The sequence below is a fragment of the Monodelphis domestica genome, chromosome 2, assembly GCF_027887165.1.
Source record: "Monodelphis domestica isolate mMonDom1 chromosome 2, mMonDom1.pri, whole genome shotgun sequence".
In the NCBI taxonomy this organism is placed as follows: Eukaryota; Metazoa; Chordata; class Mammalia; order Didelphimorphia; family Didelphidae; genus Monodelphis; species Monodelphis domestica.
This window is the reverse complement of record NC_077228.1, coordinates 116,062,045-116,082,006: the sequence shown is the minus strand read 5'-3', so window position 1 is coordinate 116,082,006 and position 19,962 is coordinate 116,062,045. Positions and strand designations below refer to the sequence as shown.

The 19,962-nt window shown below is 36.4% G+C and overlaps 1 protein-coding gene and 1 pseudogene across 2 annotated transcripts in view; both read right to left on the bottom strand.

Moving 5' to 3' along the window:
• The window catches only part of SYT14 (synaptotagmin 14), a 310,069-nt gene extending 305,080 nt beyond the window's left edge, over positions 1–4,989 (bottom strand). For both annotated transcript variants that reach the window (XM_007481333.3, XM_056815880.1), the window contains exon 1: positions 4,572–4,989. In XM_007481333.3, coding sequence (XP_007481395.1) covers positions 4,572–4,584 — 13 coding nt within the window. In that variant the 5' untranslated portion in view covers positions 4,585–4,989. The remainder of the gene's footprint in view (positions 1–4,571) is intronic.
• On the bottom strand, positions 4,872–19,076 carry LOC100617361 (actin filament-associated protein 1-like 2; annotated as a pseudogene).
• Positions 19,077–19,962: the final 886 nt, after the last annotated feature.

Below are 19,962 nucleotides of genomic sequence, written 5' to 3'. Positions count from 1 at the left end.
AAAGCCAATATTCTTTCCATGATATCAAACTATCTCTCACTCAAGGTCATCCAGCTAGGTAGTGGCAACATTATCTGTATTTCAGCAAGGCTAAATGATATTTTTAGGAACAAGACAGAGAAATATACAGTGAGTAGTAATACAATTGGGTATGTTTGTATACAGCTGGTTGAACAACCATATACACAAGAGTATTGATTAATTGATTGATTCAAATTGTAGAAAATTTTCTAGAATCATACAGCAAAACTCTCTCCTTGATCCTGAGCTGCTAAATAATTTTATAAATTCCTTTAATGAAGGAATTAATAAATTATTTTAATGAAGACAAAAGATTTGTTTGTTTACTAAATTTATAAATGACTCAGCTAGGAGGAACAGCTAATATGCTAGGGTAACAGAATCTGAAATCAAAATTCTTTCAGTGGTCCAGAACAGTGGTGTCAAATTCAAAAAATAGGACCTGCTAAACTGTATACAAATATCCCTGTTGCCACATACTGACTTAGAAAAACACATATTAGTATTATCTATGTTCTACTATATTCTTATTTATTTGGTTAAGTATTTCCCAATTACATTTTTAACCTGGTTCTAACCATAGTTGGAATGTTATGGGCAGATGTTTGATACCTGTGGTCTAGAACAATGGGTCAACATAGAGAAAGTGAAATTTAAAAGACAAAAAGTTTTTCAATTGAGTATAAAAACAATCAACTACAACCATAAAATGGGGGGAAACTGGCTTGTCAAAAATTTGTATGGCAAAGATGGGAGCATGCTGATTAGCCACATACTTTATATGGAGCAGGTTAGTCTAGATGTACTCTAAAGTCTCTTCCAACTCTATTCAAATAAATTCAATGAACATTATGATTCTATAACTAAAGCCTAAGTATTTAGTCCAACACTTTTAATGATACTCTACTGGAGTCCCATGTACAAAAATGTAAATATTTAGTAATTAAAGTATAGTCTCACTTGGCCTGATATTCAATTCTTATTCAAAATGCATTTTATACAAATACATTTTATAATGTAATTTACCTTCCAGAATAGAAAAGACAATGAATACAATTTTTAAATTTTGGTATCATGAAATAATTTTTCTATGCTTTAAGCCTATGGTGGTAGTTATAAGCTTCTCTTATGAGTCTCTAGACTACAAACATCAATGATCCTTTTGCTAAAGCATAAAGGTAGGAAAGTAAATCAAAATGAGTTAGAAACTATTTAAGCAGCCAATTTTAGAAATTCATCCATTAACTAGAACAAATTAATTGAACCTAACTACCAAAGAGCAATAAATCAAAGTGGGTGGACAGTGGGAAATGGTAGGTAAGAGAAAAATGTGAAGATTACTCTTAAAACTCTAAGTTGGGGGCAGCATGGTGGATTAAGAGTCAGGCCTAAAGACAGTAGGTTCTGGATTCAAATCCAGACTCAGACACTTCCTAGCTGTGTGCCCCTAGGCAAGTCATTTAATTCCCATTGCCTAGCCCTTACAATTCTTTCATAGACAACAAGGGTTTAAAAAAAAACATTTAAAAAATCTCTAAGTAGCCAGTTCTTTATTATTTATAGGGTTATCCTGTCTATGATTAATCTTTCCCCTTAATCTTCTGACCATGTTGCCACTTCATTGAGTTAATGTGCAGAGAAAGTAATTTTAAGTCAATAAATTTAGCTACTTGATTGTAGCTTTTAAAAAAAGTTTAGTGAAATGATATATATGCTTTTAGATATATTTTCTAAACTACCTAACAGTTTTAGGACTATTATTGCAATGGATATCTGAGACTTGTTTGAATGAATACACACACACACACACACACACACACATACACACACATATATATATACATATAGAGAGGCAGGCCTGGAATCAGGAATACTTGAGTTCAAATCCAGCCTCAGATATTAGCTGTATGACCTTGGGCAAGTCATATAACCTGGCTTGCCTCAGTTTCCTCATCTGTAAAATAAGCTGGAGAAGGAAATGAAAAACCACTCCAAATTCTCTGCCAAAAAAACCCCAAATCGAGCTCAAAGAGTCTATCATGCCTGAAACAATTCAAGAGCAATATATACACATACCCACATATTTTATGTTGTATATATACACATAGACACATTCTCCCTAAGAGTCACTCAAGAGAACAAATATAAGATATAAACATATATTAGAGGAAGGATGGCATAGTCAAGAGATATTCAGACTTAAGAGTCAGGAATATCTGGGTTCAAGTTCTGTCTCTAACAGATACTGGCTTTAATCCTAAACAAGTCACTTAACTTCTCAATGCCTCAGGCAATACCCTTAGATAAGAACTTGTAGAAAATTGAAAATATTTATTAGTAGAGGACATTTAATCATCAACATTTACCCATGCCAATTAAATCACAGAATTGGACATAAACAGATGATTATGATAACTAGCATTTATATAGGGCCAGAGACCACACATTTATACATGTGCCAGAGATTGTGCTAAAAAACACTTTTCAAAGATCATCACATTTAATCCTCATAAAAACCCTGAAAGGCAGGCCTTGTTATTATCCCCATTTTATAGTTTAAAAACTTGAGACAAACAATAAATAAACCAACTTTTAAAGTGCATGGGAGAAAACAAAAGGAACCCTCTGTTAAACTGCTTCACAGTAAGCAGTTCAAGAATGTAAAGTATCAAATTATTTTTTAGAATATGATTGGCAAGACTATGCTTACAATAGTTGAATAATACAAATATTTCCTGATGTATCCATGGTGTAGATTTAGACCTTATATAAAAATACCATAAAGTGTATATCATTCTTTTTAAAAAGAAACTCCTCCCCTCATTAAAAAAAATGTAAGCTCCTCAAGGGCAATAAGGTTTTTAGAACTCTATCTAGCACTGAAACCTGTACAAAATTTTGTTTAATAAATGCTCATCTGGATGGGTTTCTAGAGATGGAGAACTTGCTGGAATGGATTTTTGAAAAGTTTTGATTTGTGGGAAAGGAAGATTCTAGATTTTAGATGTAAACTACTTAAATACAGACATGGTCACATATACAAGAAGTTTTCGGTTTCAAGATTCCCTTGAAAGAAAAATTAGGAACCAAAAAAAATCTCCTATTCTTGGACAGAATGTCTGTACTGTTGTAAAAAACTCTGAATTGTAAAATCAGTTTCAGTTTCTGTACTTTTTTTCTGTGATTATCTTCAATTGTTCCTTTATAAGTGTTCTCCATTAGACTGTAAACTCCTTGGGAGCAGAGGCTGGGTTTTGCCTTTTTTTGGGTGGGCATCGGGGAGGGAAGAACCTATCTTAGTACACTGACTGGCATCTAACAGATGCTTAATCAATAAATGCTGGTTGGCTTGACTTGTTCTACTTAATGATAAAGAAAACAGAAGCTTTAATTCATACTACGTTTTCTTTGAAAGGAAAAAAATGGGGAAAAAACACAACATGCCTTAATGCCAACTGCCTATGTACTAACTTTTTACTGAAAAGCATAACAGTCCGGTCAGAAATCTAAGGCCATTCATTTCCTCCAAAAACAACAAACTGAGAAACAGCTGCATTCAAAAGAAGTATGCTCAAAGAGATTTCATTTGACTTCTTTCAGAAGCAGAGAAACAATTTAAAGAGTAGAATTATCTGAGGAAATAAATCACTCACACTCACACACACAGGAGTGGATTCTCTTTGAAAGGAGAAAAATGGAAGGGGGAGAAAAACCTACCTATACGTTAACTTTTCACTGAAAAGCCTTAACAGTCCTGTCAGATATCAACGACTACTCTTTCAAAAAAAAAAAAAAAGAGGCAAGGCAGAATTCAAAGAAAGGATGCTCTCAAAGAATTCATTTGACTTTTTTCAGAAGTGGAGAAACAATCTCAAGAGTGAGATAAATCACTCACACAGATTCTCTGGTCACACACACACGACAGAAAAAAAAATAATAAGGGGACCAAGTCTCGAACCCAAAGCTAAAAAGGGAGGCTAGGCTAGGATTCCAGGGCAGGGAGGTCACTACTGGGTATCGCTGGAAGGGGTCGGGGAGCAGGGCTCGGTCAGTCGCCCTCCCTAGGGGCTTCCAGGGAGAGAGGGGGAGGCTCGCCATCACCCTGCCCAGAGAGGGCTGGCAGGTTAATCCTGGAGCCCCCGCCCCATTCCCCTCTCTCAAGGTTCCACCGGGTTCTCTCTGTCTTGCGGTACCCGGGGCAAAACTCCGCACCGGTGTCGGGGAGGCGTTTGGGGGCCTCTTCCCCGAACCTCGGCGGAGAAGCTGGCCGGGGAGAAGAAGAGATGACCCGGCCTTCTCAGCACAGCCAGGATTCCAACACACACACCTGGGTGTGGGAGGAGAAAGGGGAGGGGTCGGGATGGGGGGGCCCTCTCTTGGTTGGGACCCCCCCCATATCCTCCTCAACCCATCTCACCTCTCCAGCTCCCCGCCCTCAGGGGACGCCCAAATCCCCGCCTCATCCTCGAGGGCACATTTCTCCTCACCCGCTCCCCCCGCCCCCCTGCTCCCAGACCTCCTCTCCACCCCGGGGAGCGGCCTCTACTTACCCTCAATCGCCATGATGTGCTCGCCATGGACCGCACCAACTGTGTGGTGGGGTGGGAGGGGAAAGGGAAAGAGGCGGTGGAGTCCGGGAAAGAGGAAGAGCGAAGGGACGGGGATGGGGCTCAGAATGAGCGTGAATCTCCAAGCCAAAGAGACGGGGAAAGCTAATGGGGTGGTTGCGAGGGAACTAGGGGCTTGGGCGGAGGAGAGTAAAGAGAAGAGGGAGGTGAGAAAATGGAATCGCCCAAGGACCGCTGCCAGCACGTGACTCTCCCCCTCCTCCTGACTCTCTGATTTCCCTCTCACTCCCCCCACCCCCACCTGTCCAGCCCCCGCCCTGGCACGCGCCTAGATTCAAAACAGGTGTAGTAGTAGAGACCATTACCCTCTACAGCAACCTGCCGGAACAGGACTGAGCATGTGCAAAGTAGGCCCCCTGCTAGCGAGGGCTTTAGCCTCCAGAAAAGAGCAAAGGATGAAGGAGCAAAGTGAGAACCATGGACAGCGCTCATCAGGCGGGCAAAATCTAGGTTACTAATTCCCGGCAAAACTGGGTGCCGGGGATGGGTTGAACTCACAGTGAGCTTATTGGTCTGGTTTGCCTGAAATTGTCGCGGTCATGGCAGGGAAAGCATTTGAGGATAAGCTGCCTCTTGCTGATGGGAAGATGATGCCCCAACATGCACGGCTGGTTTCTCTACTCCCTCGGTATTCAAGTTGTACTAAACCTGAAATCTAGAGACCTGGGTTCAAATCCTATCCCAGCACTAATCAGCAGTATGATCCTGAGCAATACATTTAACCCTTCTGAGGCTCAGTTCCCTCATCTGTGTAATGGATTTGCGTAATCTATCTCACAGGGTTGTTGCTAGAATTAAATGAGATGGTGTCTTCAAAGGGTTTTGTAATATACCTCAAAGTCTTCCTTTGAGTTTGAGACTGTTCAATTCATCTCAACAACAAAGAAAGGTGGTACAGTGGATAGAACATGAGCCTCGGAGTCAGAAAGTCCTGGGTTCACATCCTGTCTCTACTAGTTATTTCATGTGTTATCCTGATCAAATAATGTAATCTCTCAGCCTCGGTTTCCTCAATTGTAAAATTGAAAGAGTAAGAGCATCTACCTCCCAGGGTTGTTGTGAGGATAAAATGAGGTATTTATCAAGTGCTTTGCAAACTTCGAGGTAATATATTAGTGCTAGCTATTATTAAAACAAACATTTGTTAAGCCAGGGTTTGTGCTAAAGATAAAGAAAAATTCATGTGGATCCTTTTCTCCAGAAGCTTAAAATGAGGCGTTATTCTCAAAGTGAAACCCTGTTCTCAAAAAGCTTACAGTCTACTTACAAGAAAGGAATCATTACAGAGACTGGAGAGATTTATGTATGGTATCTGAACCATTCCATAGCTACAACAGATTTTTCTGAATCACCAACCTATGAGCACTGTGAACATATTCTTGCCAACTTTGTTCTCAAATTCACTTGGTACTATGCCTGGACAAATACTCTATAGGTTTAAAAAAAAATAAGCAGAAATAAATCCAAGAGGTTTCTTTCTGTTGCAGGGACAAACATCGTACACTGGGCATACCTTTCCTACATAGAGAAGAATTTACTTTGTTGGGAACAGATGAATTAAAACTAATATAAAAGTAGGATTAACTTTACCTGAGAGTTGAATAAGGAAGGGGAGATAGTTGGTTCCTGTCTTAGAAATCTTCAAGCAAAGGCTGGAGGACCATTTGTCAGATATGGGTTAGACTAGACAGTCTCTGAATTCCCTTCCAACTGTTAAAAATATGCAGTTCTGTAAGATGGAAGCAGTCTTTTATACTTGTGCCATACATCCCTAACTGAAATGCAAATTTTCTGACCACAGGGATTAGGTGTATTCTCTTTCTTTTGTACCACCCAGTAAGTAGCACAAGGTATAGGATTTGAACATGGCAAATGTTCAAATAATTGATTTTTCTGACAAAAATTGAGAAATATGTGGCTACATGATCATCTTTTATTATGATACCTTCCCCATTATGCCCAGGAATTGCAGTTTATTACACTTTCACATATTTTCATAGACTCAAAGAATATTAAGAGCTGGAAGATACATAATGCTTAGATACTGCAATTTGGTCCTGATCTCATTAGCATAGGTTCAAGATCAAAACCCATTCAAACCTTCTTAATGTTATGCAATTCTTCTCTGTGTTAATGCATAAATCCTTCAAAGAATGTCTATACAATTTACTAGGGTCCTTCTTCTAGGTCTTTTAACATTTCATGAGAACAGTGCAACACTCAAGTATCCTTTGATCTTGCTACCTGACTGGAACATCACTTTTTGCAATCATATACTTCTTGAATGACAACTTTTATGCCACTTTTGTGTAGATGACATCCATCTTTATTTCCTGACACTGTCCTTTGAGTCACCCACAGTTTTGATTCTTCTTAATTGTGATGATTTCTGATTAATAGCCACATTGGACCACTGGGAGAATATTTGTGTTAAAAGGCAAGATTTTTTTCCATGAAGGAGCAACTTGAGATTATAGAAAAAACTGAAAATTTCCAAATGCAATCTCTCTTCTCAATATATAGATTTATTGCCCACCTGCAATACCTACTCAAGGCCCCCCAAACACACATTCTCCCATTTTCTTCATCCAAAGAAGCAAAACTCCACTTCTATCCACTTTCTCCTCTTCTCCTTTTTTCCCTTTTCTCCCAAAGATAGTGAAAAGTAAGGACCATACACAAAAAAGCAGTATTTTATTAATGGGCCTGTGAATTTAGAAAAATTCTTAAAAATTAAAATTAATTTAAAAATTACTTCCCCAACTGCTTTCCTTTTTTGTCCTCTATTTCCACTTTTAATCATTATCTTTATCTTTTTAAAAGTCAATGCCTATGTTTACCTTAAGGATCTAAATACAAGATTAAAATCACAGTAGTCCTTTTTATAAAGAGGATGACAGAAAATATCAGGAAAATCACATTGTAAGAAAAAATTAATTATTTGTTGCTCTATAGCTGACATTTATATAATTTATTACATATATTACCTCATTTGATCCTCATAGCACTATCTCATTTGGTTTGCATATTCCCTTCAATGATATCATAATTATCATTAAATATCATACTTACTCATTCTGTATAGCTCTTGTATAAAGCAATGATAGAAGAATATTGGTGTTAAAAAGATATGCTTTTGTTTCAAGGGGAAGCTTGGGGTTTGTTAAAATGGCTTTCTAATATTCCAAAGGCAAGCCAATCAAGTCTCCCCTATTGAATTTTTTTCATTTTAAAAAATCTAAACTCAATTAACAAATGCAAAATAAAATTTGAATTTCCTATATATACATTGTAGAACAGCAAAGACGTATATATAAAATTGCAACTCTATATTATATAGATTTTTTCACATATATATATATACATATATATATATATATACTAAATTCAACATATAACTTTCAAAACTGTCCTGCTTGTCAATAATTCCCTCAGGTCTTCCTTCTCTCTTCTTTTTTTTGGAGGAAAGGGGGCTCCATCTAGCTCTAGTCTCTCTCACTCACCTCCCAAATCTTTGAAAAAGAAAAAACAAAAAGTCAAACCCTTAGGTAACAATACCTAAAGTCAAGCAAAACAAATTTCTATGTTAGCTATATCCAAAAAATATTTCTCATTTTTTATCTTAAGTCAGACATTTCTCGGTCAGGAGGTAACATTTTTTATTATTGGTTGCCTGGAATCATATTTGGTCATTTAATTATTTTCCCTTCACCTCATCTCTATTAATTATTGAAATTCTATCCAATTTTCAAAACCCAATTCAAATGTCTCTTCTTCCAGGAAACCTTCCTTAATGTTTCCAATTAGAAGTACCTTAGTGATCAAAATATAAACATTCCTTAAAATTAAATATATTTTAAAAGAAGAAAATATAGAAGTTTATATTTAGAAATAACTATTATGAGCTTTACTCTGGTTTTATACAATTACATTCTACTTTGTTTTACTTGGTTTTTGAGGTTTTGTGTATATATTTTCTCTCTTCTACTATATTATGTTTCTTGAGAGCAAAGAATAATGGTTTCTTTAACTTTGTATCCCCAGAGCCTAGCACAATGCCTTATATATAATGGATGCTTAATAAATATTTGTTGAATAAATGTTAAATTATTAAGTTAAAAACTTATTTAGTCAGACATCGTGAATATAAACTCTTTTGTGTCACTAGAAAGTGATGAATTATATTATCAATGGATTTTGAATCAATGAATAAAATAGGAAACTTGGAGCCTTAAAATGTCATTGTCCTGTATCTGCTTGTGGTGAGTGATAAGAAACTAGAGAAGGACCAAGTTGTGAGTTATTAACATCTCATTTGTAGATAATGTCATTTTCCTCATGAATCATAATACCACAAGAAAAAAATGTAAATAGTGGTTCCTTTCTTAGCTTCCTCCTTTTCTAATCACAATGTGGTTAGACAGTAGATGCAAAAATAAACTTTCAAGTAACAAGAAATATACACCAAATGTTTATTTTTCTACTAAAGGTAAAAATCAGGGTCACTAAGTAGAAGATCATCATATGTTAGTTGTGATTTGTTTGCTTATTTTTAAAGGTGGAGTGGGAGAAATACACTCCTATCTCCATTCAACAAGTTCCACAATATTCTTGGAAGGATCCTGGGCACTGTCTACCAAAGGAGGAAAAAAGTGTTTGTATCATCTCAGTTTGAGACATTTAAATCATAGATTAAAACTAACCTGATAAAGAGAAAAGGAAATTTTTATCTGTTCATTAAACCTGATTAATGAAGTATCTTTGAACTATTACTCAGACAATGTTTTTTAAACAAGGATAATAAGAACATTTTTTGGATGTCACCAAAATCTACATGTGAGACTACATGTTCTCAAAAATGACTTTTGTATAGAGGCTTTAAGGTGGTGATTTCAGTTACTTATAAAACATGCTAATGCCCAATAGAAATATTGTCCTCATATTAAGTAAAAAACATTCTTACATCATTTAAACCAGTGAATGAGGGCCTTTTATTAATAATAATTTACTTGAAGTAAATAAAGCTACCTACTCTTTTTCTCTCCTCTGAAAGGGTAGTACCCCCACAAGTAGTGCTTGCAAATTCTAGACTACTTCCACTTGCCAAACAACCTGAAACAGAGTTTGAACTTTTATCACACCACTGCTCTGGGTTTGAGTCACTAATCCTGGAGAATGGCTCCCTCCAAACAGGCAAAATTGTACCCAGTACTGAATAGACATAATAATAATTTTATGTCATCTTACTTACTGAATCCAAAATTCCAAGTGAGAGAACCATTCAGATAACTGAATTTTTACACTTTTTCCCCTCTCTCCCTAAAAAACCAAAAACAACTTCTTGTTATGGAACTCTGAACTAACCAGGTTGAGTAGTTACTGTGCTGATTTAATTCAGTTCCTGTTCAGGTAGATGTGCATGTGGCTTTCCTTCACATAACACCACCAGGATTTCCATTGGCTATTTGTCAACATTCAGGTAACTCTCAGAGACCTATCAGAATTCTCCAGTGAAGCAGATTTCTTCCTAAGTTCAACAAGTTGTTCAATTTGAGACCTGCTATACCTTTCTTCTTAACATCTCTGGTTTTCTGTGGTCTCAGGATAACAATCCACATTCCCACATTCTGGAACTGATCGGTATTTCTTAGCTATATCTGGTTTCTGACATTTGAGACACTGAACATCAGGGCTGTATTGGTTTCCCTCAGAAACTCCTTCAGAAGGCAAGCCACTAACTTTTAGGATGACCCAGAGCCACTGCTCTATTTGGTCCTTGCTCTAAAGTCCCAGGACAATCACATCAACATTTGTTGGAGTGATCTCCAGGTTATGCTCTTTCTTCCTCACTTGTTTCTCCTTGTAGATAATACTACAAGCCACTATATTCACATAGAGCTGGGGACTGTAGCATAGTAGCATAGACTGGAGGATTTGTAGCATAGTAATCTGTTCTCCTTAACTCCACAACTGCTTGGTCCACTGCCCCAGTCACTTCTTCCACCACAGGAAGGTACAGAGCTAGGTATCCTTTGCCGGTTCAATGGTAACTTGGGGAGGGGGGTGACCATTGATGTGGTATTGACTTGCTTCCATTGCTCTCTTCTTCCTCATAATATTCATAGGAGCTACTCACAGGTTCACCATCCTCATTTAAGGAAGTATCATATGGTTCTTCCTCTTCATAATATCCCTCTAGAAACTTGATCTTTGGGGCTGGGAATTATTTCCTTTCTGAAATTATTTCAGGAGGTGGGAAATCAGGCTCTTCTGTGGGGCAGAAAAATACTGTATTGACTCTCCATTGGTAAGAGAATCTCAGAAATTCTGTATTTTGCCTTTGTCTTTTCCTTTGCCTTTCATCTTCACATTTGGCTGTTTATGGGTTGTAACTTTGTTCAAATAATTATATTCCACATTGGAATTGCTGGACTTCATGTAGAGTTGAAGAAGGTCAGTAAGAAAGCTTTTCTTCACCACAACTGTTTTACTCGCATTTCCCTTGTCTAAGATCTTCAGAAAGGCATTCAGTTCTGTAAGCAGCTTTTTGTGTCTCTGTATTTCTTGTGATCTATGGCCCCCATCCACCTCCTGTGTTGGCTCTCTCTGGAGCCAGTGGGATGTTCTGACTGAGTTTGGAGGGGAAGCTCAGGCACTCAAATTCTCACTCCATATCCCAGCTCCTGGCTCCCAGCTCCCAGTCCAAAAATAAACTTTCAAATCACATGTTCTTATTAGTTTGTTGATCTTGACTAGGAAAAACACACTTTCATCAATCAACCAATAATATTTAACCCACTCTTTCTACTCAGAATCATTTCCATTATGATGGGGGTTGATTTGCAAATATAGGTTTATTCTTTTTAAAAGTAAATATAAATAATTATCATAATTGACTTTTTTTTACCTGTACCCATTAGGTGTCACATTTTCCCACAAACCCATACATTGCAATATGCGGCTCCATTTCTCCTTTCAGTGTTGTGGAGGGAGGTTTACCATTTATAGTGGTTACTATATCTTTGCTTTCTCCATCTATCATTCTTATCCATTCTTAATAGTAATATTTTTAAAGTCTTACATATGAATGAAAAAAATCAGCTTCACAAGTGTAATATATGGTAACATGTTGAATTCCCTTCTCAGCTGTACTTCTGACTGTCTAGACTTCACCATGCTAACTCAACATGGTGCAGTTTTTCCCCTATCAGGTCTGGTGTCAGACTCTGACTCTTAGCTGTGTGACTCTGGGCAAGTCCTTTAACCCTATTGCTTCAGTTTCCACAACTGTAAAATAAAGATAATAATTGTAGTTTCTTTCTAGGGTTGTTATAAGGTAAAATTGGCTAATAGTTGTAAAGCACTTAACACAGTGTCAGTTAAATAGTAAGCACAATGTAAATGTTAGCTATAGCTAATGTTACCCTAGAATATCCATATACAATACCAGTCCCCTTATCCTTGGATTTCTTTCCTGTCCCCCCTTCATCAACCTTTTGGATCTTACTTTCTTTTTGCTTATATTTTCATCTTCATTACTTAGGGCAGTGCCTGCAAACTTAAGAAATGCTTGTTGCTTTGTCTGCATAGCTAAAAGGCAATTTATCTTAAAAAGAGGGGGGATGGTTTGATCTAGCCATAGCACTACTGGGTTTGTACCCCAAAGAGATAGTAAGGAAAAAGACTTGTACAAGAATATTCATAGCTGCACTCTTTGTGGCAGCAAAAAATTGGAAAATGAGAGGATGCCCTTCAATTGGGGAATGGCTGAACAAATTGTGGTATATGTTGGTGATGGAATACTATTGTGCTCAAAGAAACAATGAATTGGAGAAATTCCATGTGAACTGGAATGACCTCCAAGAATTGATGCAGAGTGAAAGGAGCAGAACCAGGAGAACATTGTACACAGAGACTGATACACTGTGGTACAATCAAACATAATGGACTTCTTTACAAGTAGTAATGCAATGATCCAGGACAGTTCTGAAGGACTTATGAGAAAGAACACTATTCACATCCAGGGGAAGATCTGTGGGAATAGAAACACAGAAGAAAAAGAACTGCTTGATCACACGGGTCAATGGGGATATGTTTGGGGTTATTGATCCTAAATGATCACCCTAGTGCAAATATCAATAATATGGAAATAGATCTTGACCAAAGACACATCTAAAACCCAGTGGAATTGTGTGTCGGCTATAGGATGGGATTGGGGGAGGAGAGGGAAAGAACATGATTTTTGTAATCCTGGAAAAATACTCTAAATTAATCAATTAAATGAAATTTTTAAAAATTAAAAAATAAAATAAAAACAATATGTTGATAAATTTAAAAATATGTTGATAAAAAATAAAAAAAGAAATGAAAAAGAGGGGGATGGGATTTTAGTCATCTGCAAGTTCAAAATAAATCAATATGGCAGCCATAAATGCTAATAAAATCAAACTTCATTAAGGAATATAGTATCCAGAAATAAAGAAGTAATAAAGAAATTCTCATTGTACACTGCCCTAATCAGCCTTCATCTATATTATTGTAGTCAGCTTTGAGCATCACATTTTAAGAAGAATATTGTCAAATTGAAGAGTATCTAGAGCAGTGGTTCTTATTTTTTTTTAAATGGCTGCTTTGGCAGTCTGGAAAAGCCTATAGACCCCTTCCCATAACAATTGTTTTAAGAAATTAAAGGAAATGCTAAATTTCAGTTAAAGGTTAGTGAAAATAAAGTTTTAATTGTTTTCCCATTCAAGTTCATGGACCCTTTGAAATCTCTCCATGGACCCTTGGAATGTTTGTAGATACCAGGTTTATAACCATTGGTCTAGAGACTAAGAATGGTAAAAGGCCTTGAATTCATGCTGGATAAGAATTGGTTAGAAGGATAGCTACATAAAGCACTAATTAAGCATTTACTACATTTATTATATGCCAGGAACTGTGTTTGAGTGCTGGGAATATAAAAACTCGAAAATAAAGTAGCCCCTATTCTTAAGGAGCTTACATTCTAATAGAGGAAGATAAAATAAAAAGGAGACCAGGAAGGGAGGAGGCAGAAGAGGAAAGAATATCTCATGCAGGGACTGGCAGTATGTATGGAAATGGTGTAGGAAAGAGAATAAGTTAGAAATGGAGAATCAGTAGTAGATAGATTTTTTGGTTGAAGGAACAAGGTGCTTAGCCTGGAGAAGAAAAGACTGGGGGTGGGGAGTAGAAAGGGGGAGAATTTTCTTTAATTATTTGAAGGGCTGCTAAGAGGAATGGAAGTTCTATTTGATCCAAAAGGGCAGAACTAGAAGCAATGAATAAAATATGCAAAAGAAGCCAAGTTTTAGGTTGGTGTAAAGACAATTTTCCTATCAAAAAGTGATTCCAGTTTTGGTAATTAGTCCTCCATTTAGAGAACTTCAAACAATGGCTAGATGAGGATTCTTTTTCAGATAAGAACTGGACTAGATGGTCTCTGAGGTCCTTTCCAGTTCTGAAGACTGATTCTTGACAAGTAGACTAGAATTACCTTTCCATGTCATTTACCTAGAGCTATAGAGCAGTCAGGGAGGTAAACTGATTGGGACTGTGATAGAGGACAAGTAGGCATTTAACAGGTGGGAAAGCTCTTACTTTTCCAGAAATGGAAGAAGGTTTTCACGTTTTGTTTTGTTTTTTAACTGAAACCTCTGCCTGATGTACAGAGATAATCGAAATTTGTTCAGTCTGTTTTGTAGAAGTGGTCAGAGATTAAAGTGGGTTAAACAACAAAAACAGAAATGGTTTTTTTTCTTTTCCCAACTACCACCACCTCCCAATCCTACCACATGAGGAAGAAGTACAGAGTCAAGGAAATTTGGATATATGGTACTCCAGAATGGTTTTTATCCACTTCAAAGTAATGGAATTTAGTCAGAGTTTTCCTCTTTTTTTCCCATCCAAAACTTTAATGTAGTAGAAGCTCTGAAGTGAGGAGAAAAAAAAAATCCGAGAATATGGCCATTAATTTGTTGTCCTATTTTCTACCCATATTTCTCTATCTCCACCTTTGGGTGTAACACCAGGTCTTGGCTTCATAGCATAAGCCATGTGTGCCAGTACACATAGCTCATATTCTATTTATGTCCTTCATAAAGTCAGACCAGGTACTCTTAGTTTCCTACCTTTTCATTCAGTAAATATGACATACTCTTGTAGACTTTCCTTTTAGGCATCATGCTGCTCCAATAAGCTCATCTTTCTCAACTAACTAAGTAAAAATAGTAGTTCACTACAGTTTATTCAGAGAACCGTGCCCAGCAGGATACTGGTCTGTCTGAGGAGAGGAGCGAGCACAAACTACAGAACACCCAGGCCATTTCAACCCTAGAACATCAACAAGCCTGTGAACGGTGTACCTCAACTTTCTTAACTGAAGGCTCCTTCACAAATGAGGACAAGATTTTTTTGGTTCTATGTAGGAGTACTTACTTGATTATATATATTTTTAAAACCCTTTACTCCCAGCTGGATTCTTCCCTGATAATAATAAGCAATATTTATATACTGCCTTTCATTTGCAGATCAGAAAGTTCTCTGTGAACCTTTCAAACAACATAAAAAGGTCACCCCCACTAAGTGCAGTCACCTAGAGAGCAGAAGGCAGCCAGCAAATTACAGGCAGCCTACAATAATACTTGTATACAGGATGAGAACTATAGCATATTCTGCATTTAGAAAGTCTTTGATAAAATAGAAGGCTTCCATGGAATAAGATCTCAAAAAAGGGCCATTAAATATGGTAACTCGATAACCCCTCTGATAGTCATTTCAAAATAATGGTGGGAACAGAATGCAAATAATAAAGGGCTGAAAAGAGACTTTGAAGTGAGGAAGTAGAAGTGTTGGGTGTAGATAACTTTTTGAACTGGAAGGAGCCTAATGAAAATAGTAAATTAAGAAGGATGGATCGGAAAATTTGACAGTGACAGACAGGAGGCAAAGAAATCATAAGGAGGTAACTACAAAAGTCTAGCAAAACTAAATGAGGGGGAGGTCAATGGAATGAAAAGATTGGTATGATTAGGGGCTGTACTTCAAAGAGAGAATTTTACCATGATTTTATGACATATGTAAGAGTCAAAGGAGAAGGAAAAGTGATTGATTCTGAGGTTTCAAATCTATGTAACTAGGATAATGAAAACACCACTAATGAAAAAAGAGAAAGTAAAGAGTGAGGAGAAACATAGGTGAGAAATATGGGTTCAATTTTTGATGTGCTATTTGAAGTGATTTCAAGGTAACCAAAAGGAAAGAGATAGATGAATAGGGAAGGTCCTTTCATTGGTGAATGGACAAAGACTTTATATTTAGAGTACCCACACTTAATATTTATTAGAGGGTCTGAAAATATTTAATTTTTAGCACCTTTTGTCTAAGCCAGTACCTGACACATTTCAATTGCTTAGAAAAGAATTATTAACTTCAGTTAACTATCACAGTGAAAATGAATGGGGGTCTGGAGGGCAATTTGGAACTATGCCTAAAGGGCACCAAAAGAATGTCTACCCTTTGATCCAGCCATAGCACTGCTGGGTTTGTACCCCAAAGAGATAATAAGGAAAAAGACCTGTACAAGAATATTCATAGCTGCACTCTTTGTGGTGGCAAAAAATTGGAAAATGAGGGGATGCCCTTCAATTGGGGAATGACTGAACAAATTGTGGTATATGTTGGTGATGAAATACTATTGTGCTAAAAGGAATAATAAAGTAGAGGAATTCCATGGAGACTGGAACAACCTCCAGGAAGTGATGCAGAGCGAAAGGAGCAGAACCAGGAAAACATTGTACACAGAGACTGATACATTGTGGTACAATCAAAGGTGATGGACTTCTCCATTAGGATCAATGCAATGTCCCTGAACAATCTGCAGGGATCTAAAAAACACTATCCACAAGCAGAGGATAAACTGTGGGAGTAAAAACACCAATGAAAAGCAACTGCTTGACTACAGGGGTGGAGGGGATATGACTGAGGAGAGACTCTAAATGAACACTCTAATGCAAATACCAACAACACGGAAATGTGTTCGAATCAAGAACACATGTGATACCCAGTGGAATCATGCGTCGGCTATGGGAGAGGTGGGGGGGAGGAGGAGGTAAAGAAAATGATCTTTGTTTCCAATGAATAATGTTTGGAAATGACCAAATAAAATAATGTTAAGAAAAAAAAAGAAAATGAATGGAGGTTGTATAAGACTGAAGGATATTTGTTACTTCTTAATTTGATGGGTTGCCATAACCAAAGAACTAATCAACTTCTTGATCAGTTTATGGGTGCAGATCCTACCTGTACTTAGTAAGTTAGTCAGTCTATGGGATCATATGGAAGTGAAAAATAAATTAATTTTATGATAAATTTTACATTCCAATAAATTGACTGTCTTCTATATAAAGACACTAAGCTTAGGTAGTATGATGGTCTAAATAACACAGTTTTCAAATCTCAAAAATGCTGAGTGAGTATCAAGAAGCAGACAATACCATGCACTGACATTGACACCTGCTATTGTTGTCAATGAACTAGAAAAATTATAAGCTAGGTTCACCTTTTAATTCTTGTTCCAAAAGTTATCAACAACAAATAGAGCTATCTTTTCAAGACAGTCACATTTACACTACATAAAACAAGCTCTATTGGCATTAAGAAAAATTAGACTTATTGACACAATAGAAATCCAAAGGAAATTAGCAATTAATGTTGATGAGATTTTTTTATGGAAACTCTCTCTCTCTCTCTCTCTCTCTCTCTCTCTCTCTCTCTCTCTCTCTCTCTCTCTCTCTCTCTCTCTCTTTTTCTCTCTCTCTTTCTCTCTCTCCCCACCCCCGCCCTGCTTCTGCCTCTCCCAGAAAATTGATTAGTTGAACAAGTGATGTGGTAACTGTGATAATCATGATTTTATGCCATATCCTAGTTGATCGGAGTTGTCAATTTACATCTTTTAATAAGAATTTTTGGCAGCAAAACCCTGAGCCTTGCCAGGAAAAGTTAAAGCTGGTGGCCATCCAGATTAGTAAATTAAGCGAAACTTTCCTCACTGGAAACTCTTTCATCAAAAGGTCTGCATTACTACATACATATTTTCTTGGGCCCAGAAATAAAATTATACTTTTTTGTGACATATGCAGATAAGACTACATAGAGGTTTCACTGAATTTTAAAATAGTATTACCTAAATGTAAAGAACGTTATATTAGTGATAAATCATATTTAAAGATGGTAAAACTGGGAAATTATTATATATATATATTATTTATATATCATATTATATAATATATATAAATAATATATATAAAATATATAATAATAATAATAATATATAAAATATTATATATATATAACAGCCCTGGTGTTACCCAACCAACGGCTCAGACACCAAAATAATACCTATGATACCCTCCTCAACACAGAGCCAAGTACATGTTTCATATGCTCAAAACATCTTCTGAGTATGTCTTATCTTCTGTTCTGGTAATCCAATTAAGCCAGTGAAATCTTTGGTCTGAAATCTCTGAAAACAATATGACCAGTTCACCAGTGTTTGGAAAAGGAACACCCACATGAAAGTCACTCCCCATTATCACTCTCATATATAGTCAATCCTCAACTTTCTCAGGGGTAATGTTCCTAGAAAACATTGCAAACTTTTAAAGAACTGCATAGAAAAAAGGGAGTTGGGTTGCTTGTGACCACTAAAAACCTATAATCTTTCACTAGAAATAGTTGAAAATATACTTTTCTGCATCCAATTCTTTATAATAAACATTAATTCTGATAATACGTACTTTTCCTAATACAGTAATAATGAAATAACCAATTAAATGCAGTACACAAAATTGGTAACATGCAAAACATTTTTCTCTCTAGAATTTCCCTACAATTCTAGGACCTTTTGTGTTACATTTCAATTAAAAACCAAATACTGATTTAAGACAATATTCACTTTTTATAGCACATGAAATCTAGAGTACCCTAAATATTGCATAGCAAATAAAATTCTTAAGACTTAGACGTTTTTAACAAGAATCTTACTTTCTACTGTGTCAGATGGTGTTGTGAGAGCACTGTACCTATTAGACCTCTTGGAAACCCCTGTTTTGGCCACTCTCTGAAAACCAAGGGAGAGGTTGCTGGGACTTTAGTCATTGCTGCTGGAAGATGCTGAGACTAGTAAAGTCTTGACATCATCCCCAATCACCAGATTGAAATACTTTTCCACTTTTTTGTGGATAAAATAATCACTGATTCCTTAATGCCAAGCTTGGAGCTGTTAGCTGCTGTAGACATTCTGGCATGAAGTACATCTAACACCTTCATTTTCTTACCAAGCTGCATCACTGACTTTGCATGCTTGGCCCTAGAGCTTAAAGAATTTACACTACATGTTGGGGACATAATTGCAACATAAAACTTGAGTTTTAAAGGCAAATAATGAAAATATGCCACAAATGCATGGGGAGTTCCTCACAATGGTAGGCAGAATGAACAAGGCCAGTGAAACACCTGGTAGGATACCAGCTGCTCCACCAACTTGCACACATCATGTCTCTCATTTTTTTCCTACTGTACATAGGCATGAATGTGCATAGTTTCTAATGCAAAGGAGAAAGTGAGATTACTAATAAAATCATAGGGGTGTTTGAAGTCATGAAAGTTAAATGCATAGATGTTAAAGATTAACTGTCCTCTAATCCTTCATCATCAACTGTCTGGATGTCCCATAAACATTTCTTTTTTAAAAAAACATTTTATTTTCCCAATTATTTGTAATAATAATTTTCAACATATGTTTTATAAAACTGTAAGATCCAAATTGTCTTCAGCTTTTCCCTCCCTACTCTCAGAGGTGATAGGCAATTTGATCTGGCATATATACATATATATATATATATATATACACATATTACCATGCAAAACAGACTTTCATATTAGTCATTGTTATAGGAGAATATTCATATAAAACCAAAACCCCAAAATAAAAACACAAATAAACTAATGTAAAAATAGTATGCTTTAAAAAAATTTTTATGACAATATTATGCTTTGATCTGCATTCTGACTCCAATAGTTCTTTCTCTGGAGGTGTATAGCATTCTTTGTCAGAATTCCTTCAGAATTTTTCTGGATCATTGTATTTCTAAGAGTAGCTAAGTCTTTCACATTCCACAATATTGCTGTAACTGTGTACAATGTTCTCTCAGTTCTACTTGTTTTACTCTGCATCAGTTCATGTAGATCTTTCCAGCTTTATTTTCTGAAATCATCCTGTTAATTGTTTCTT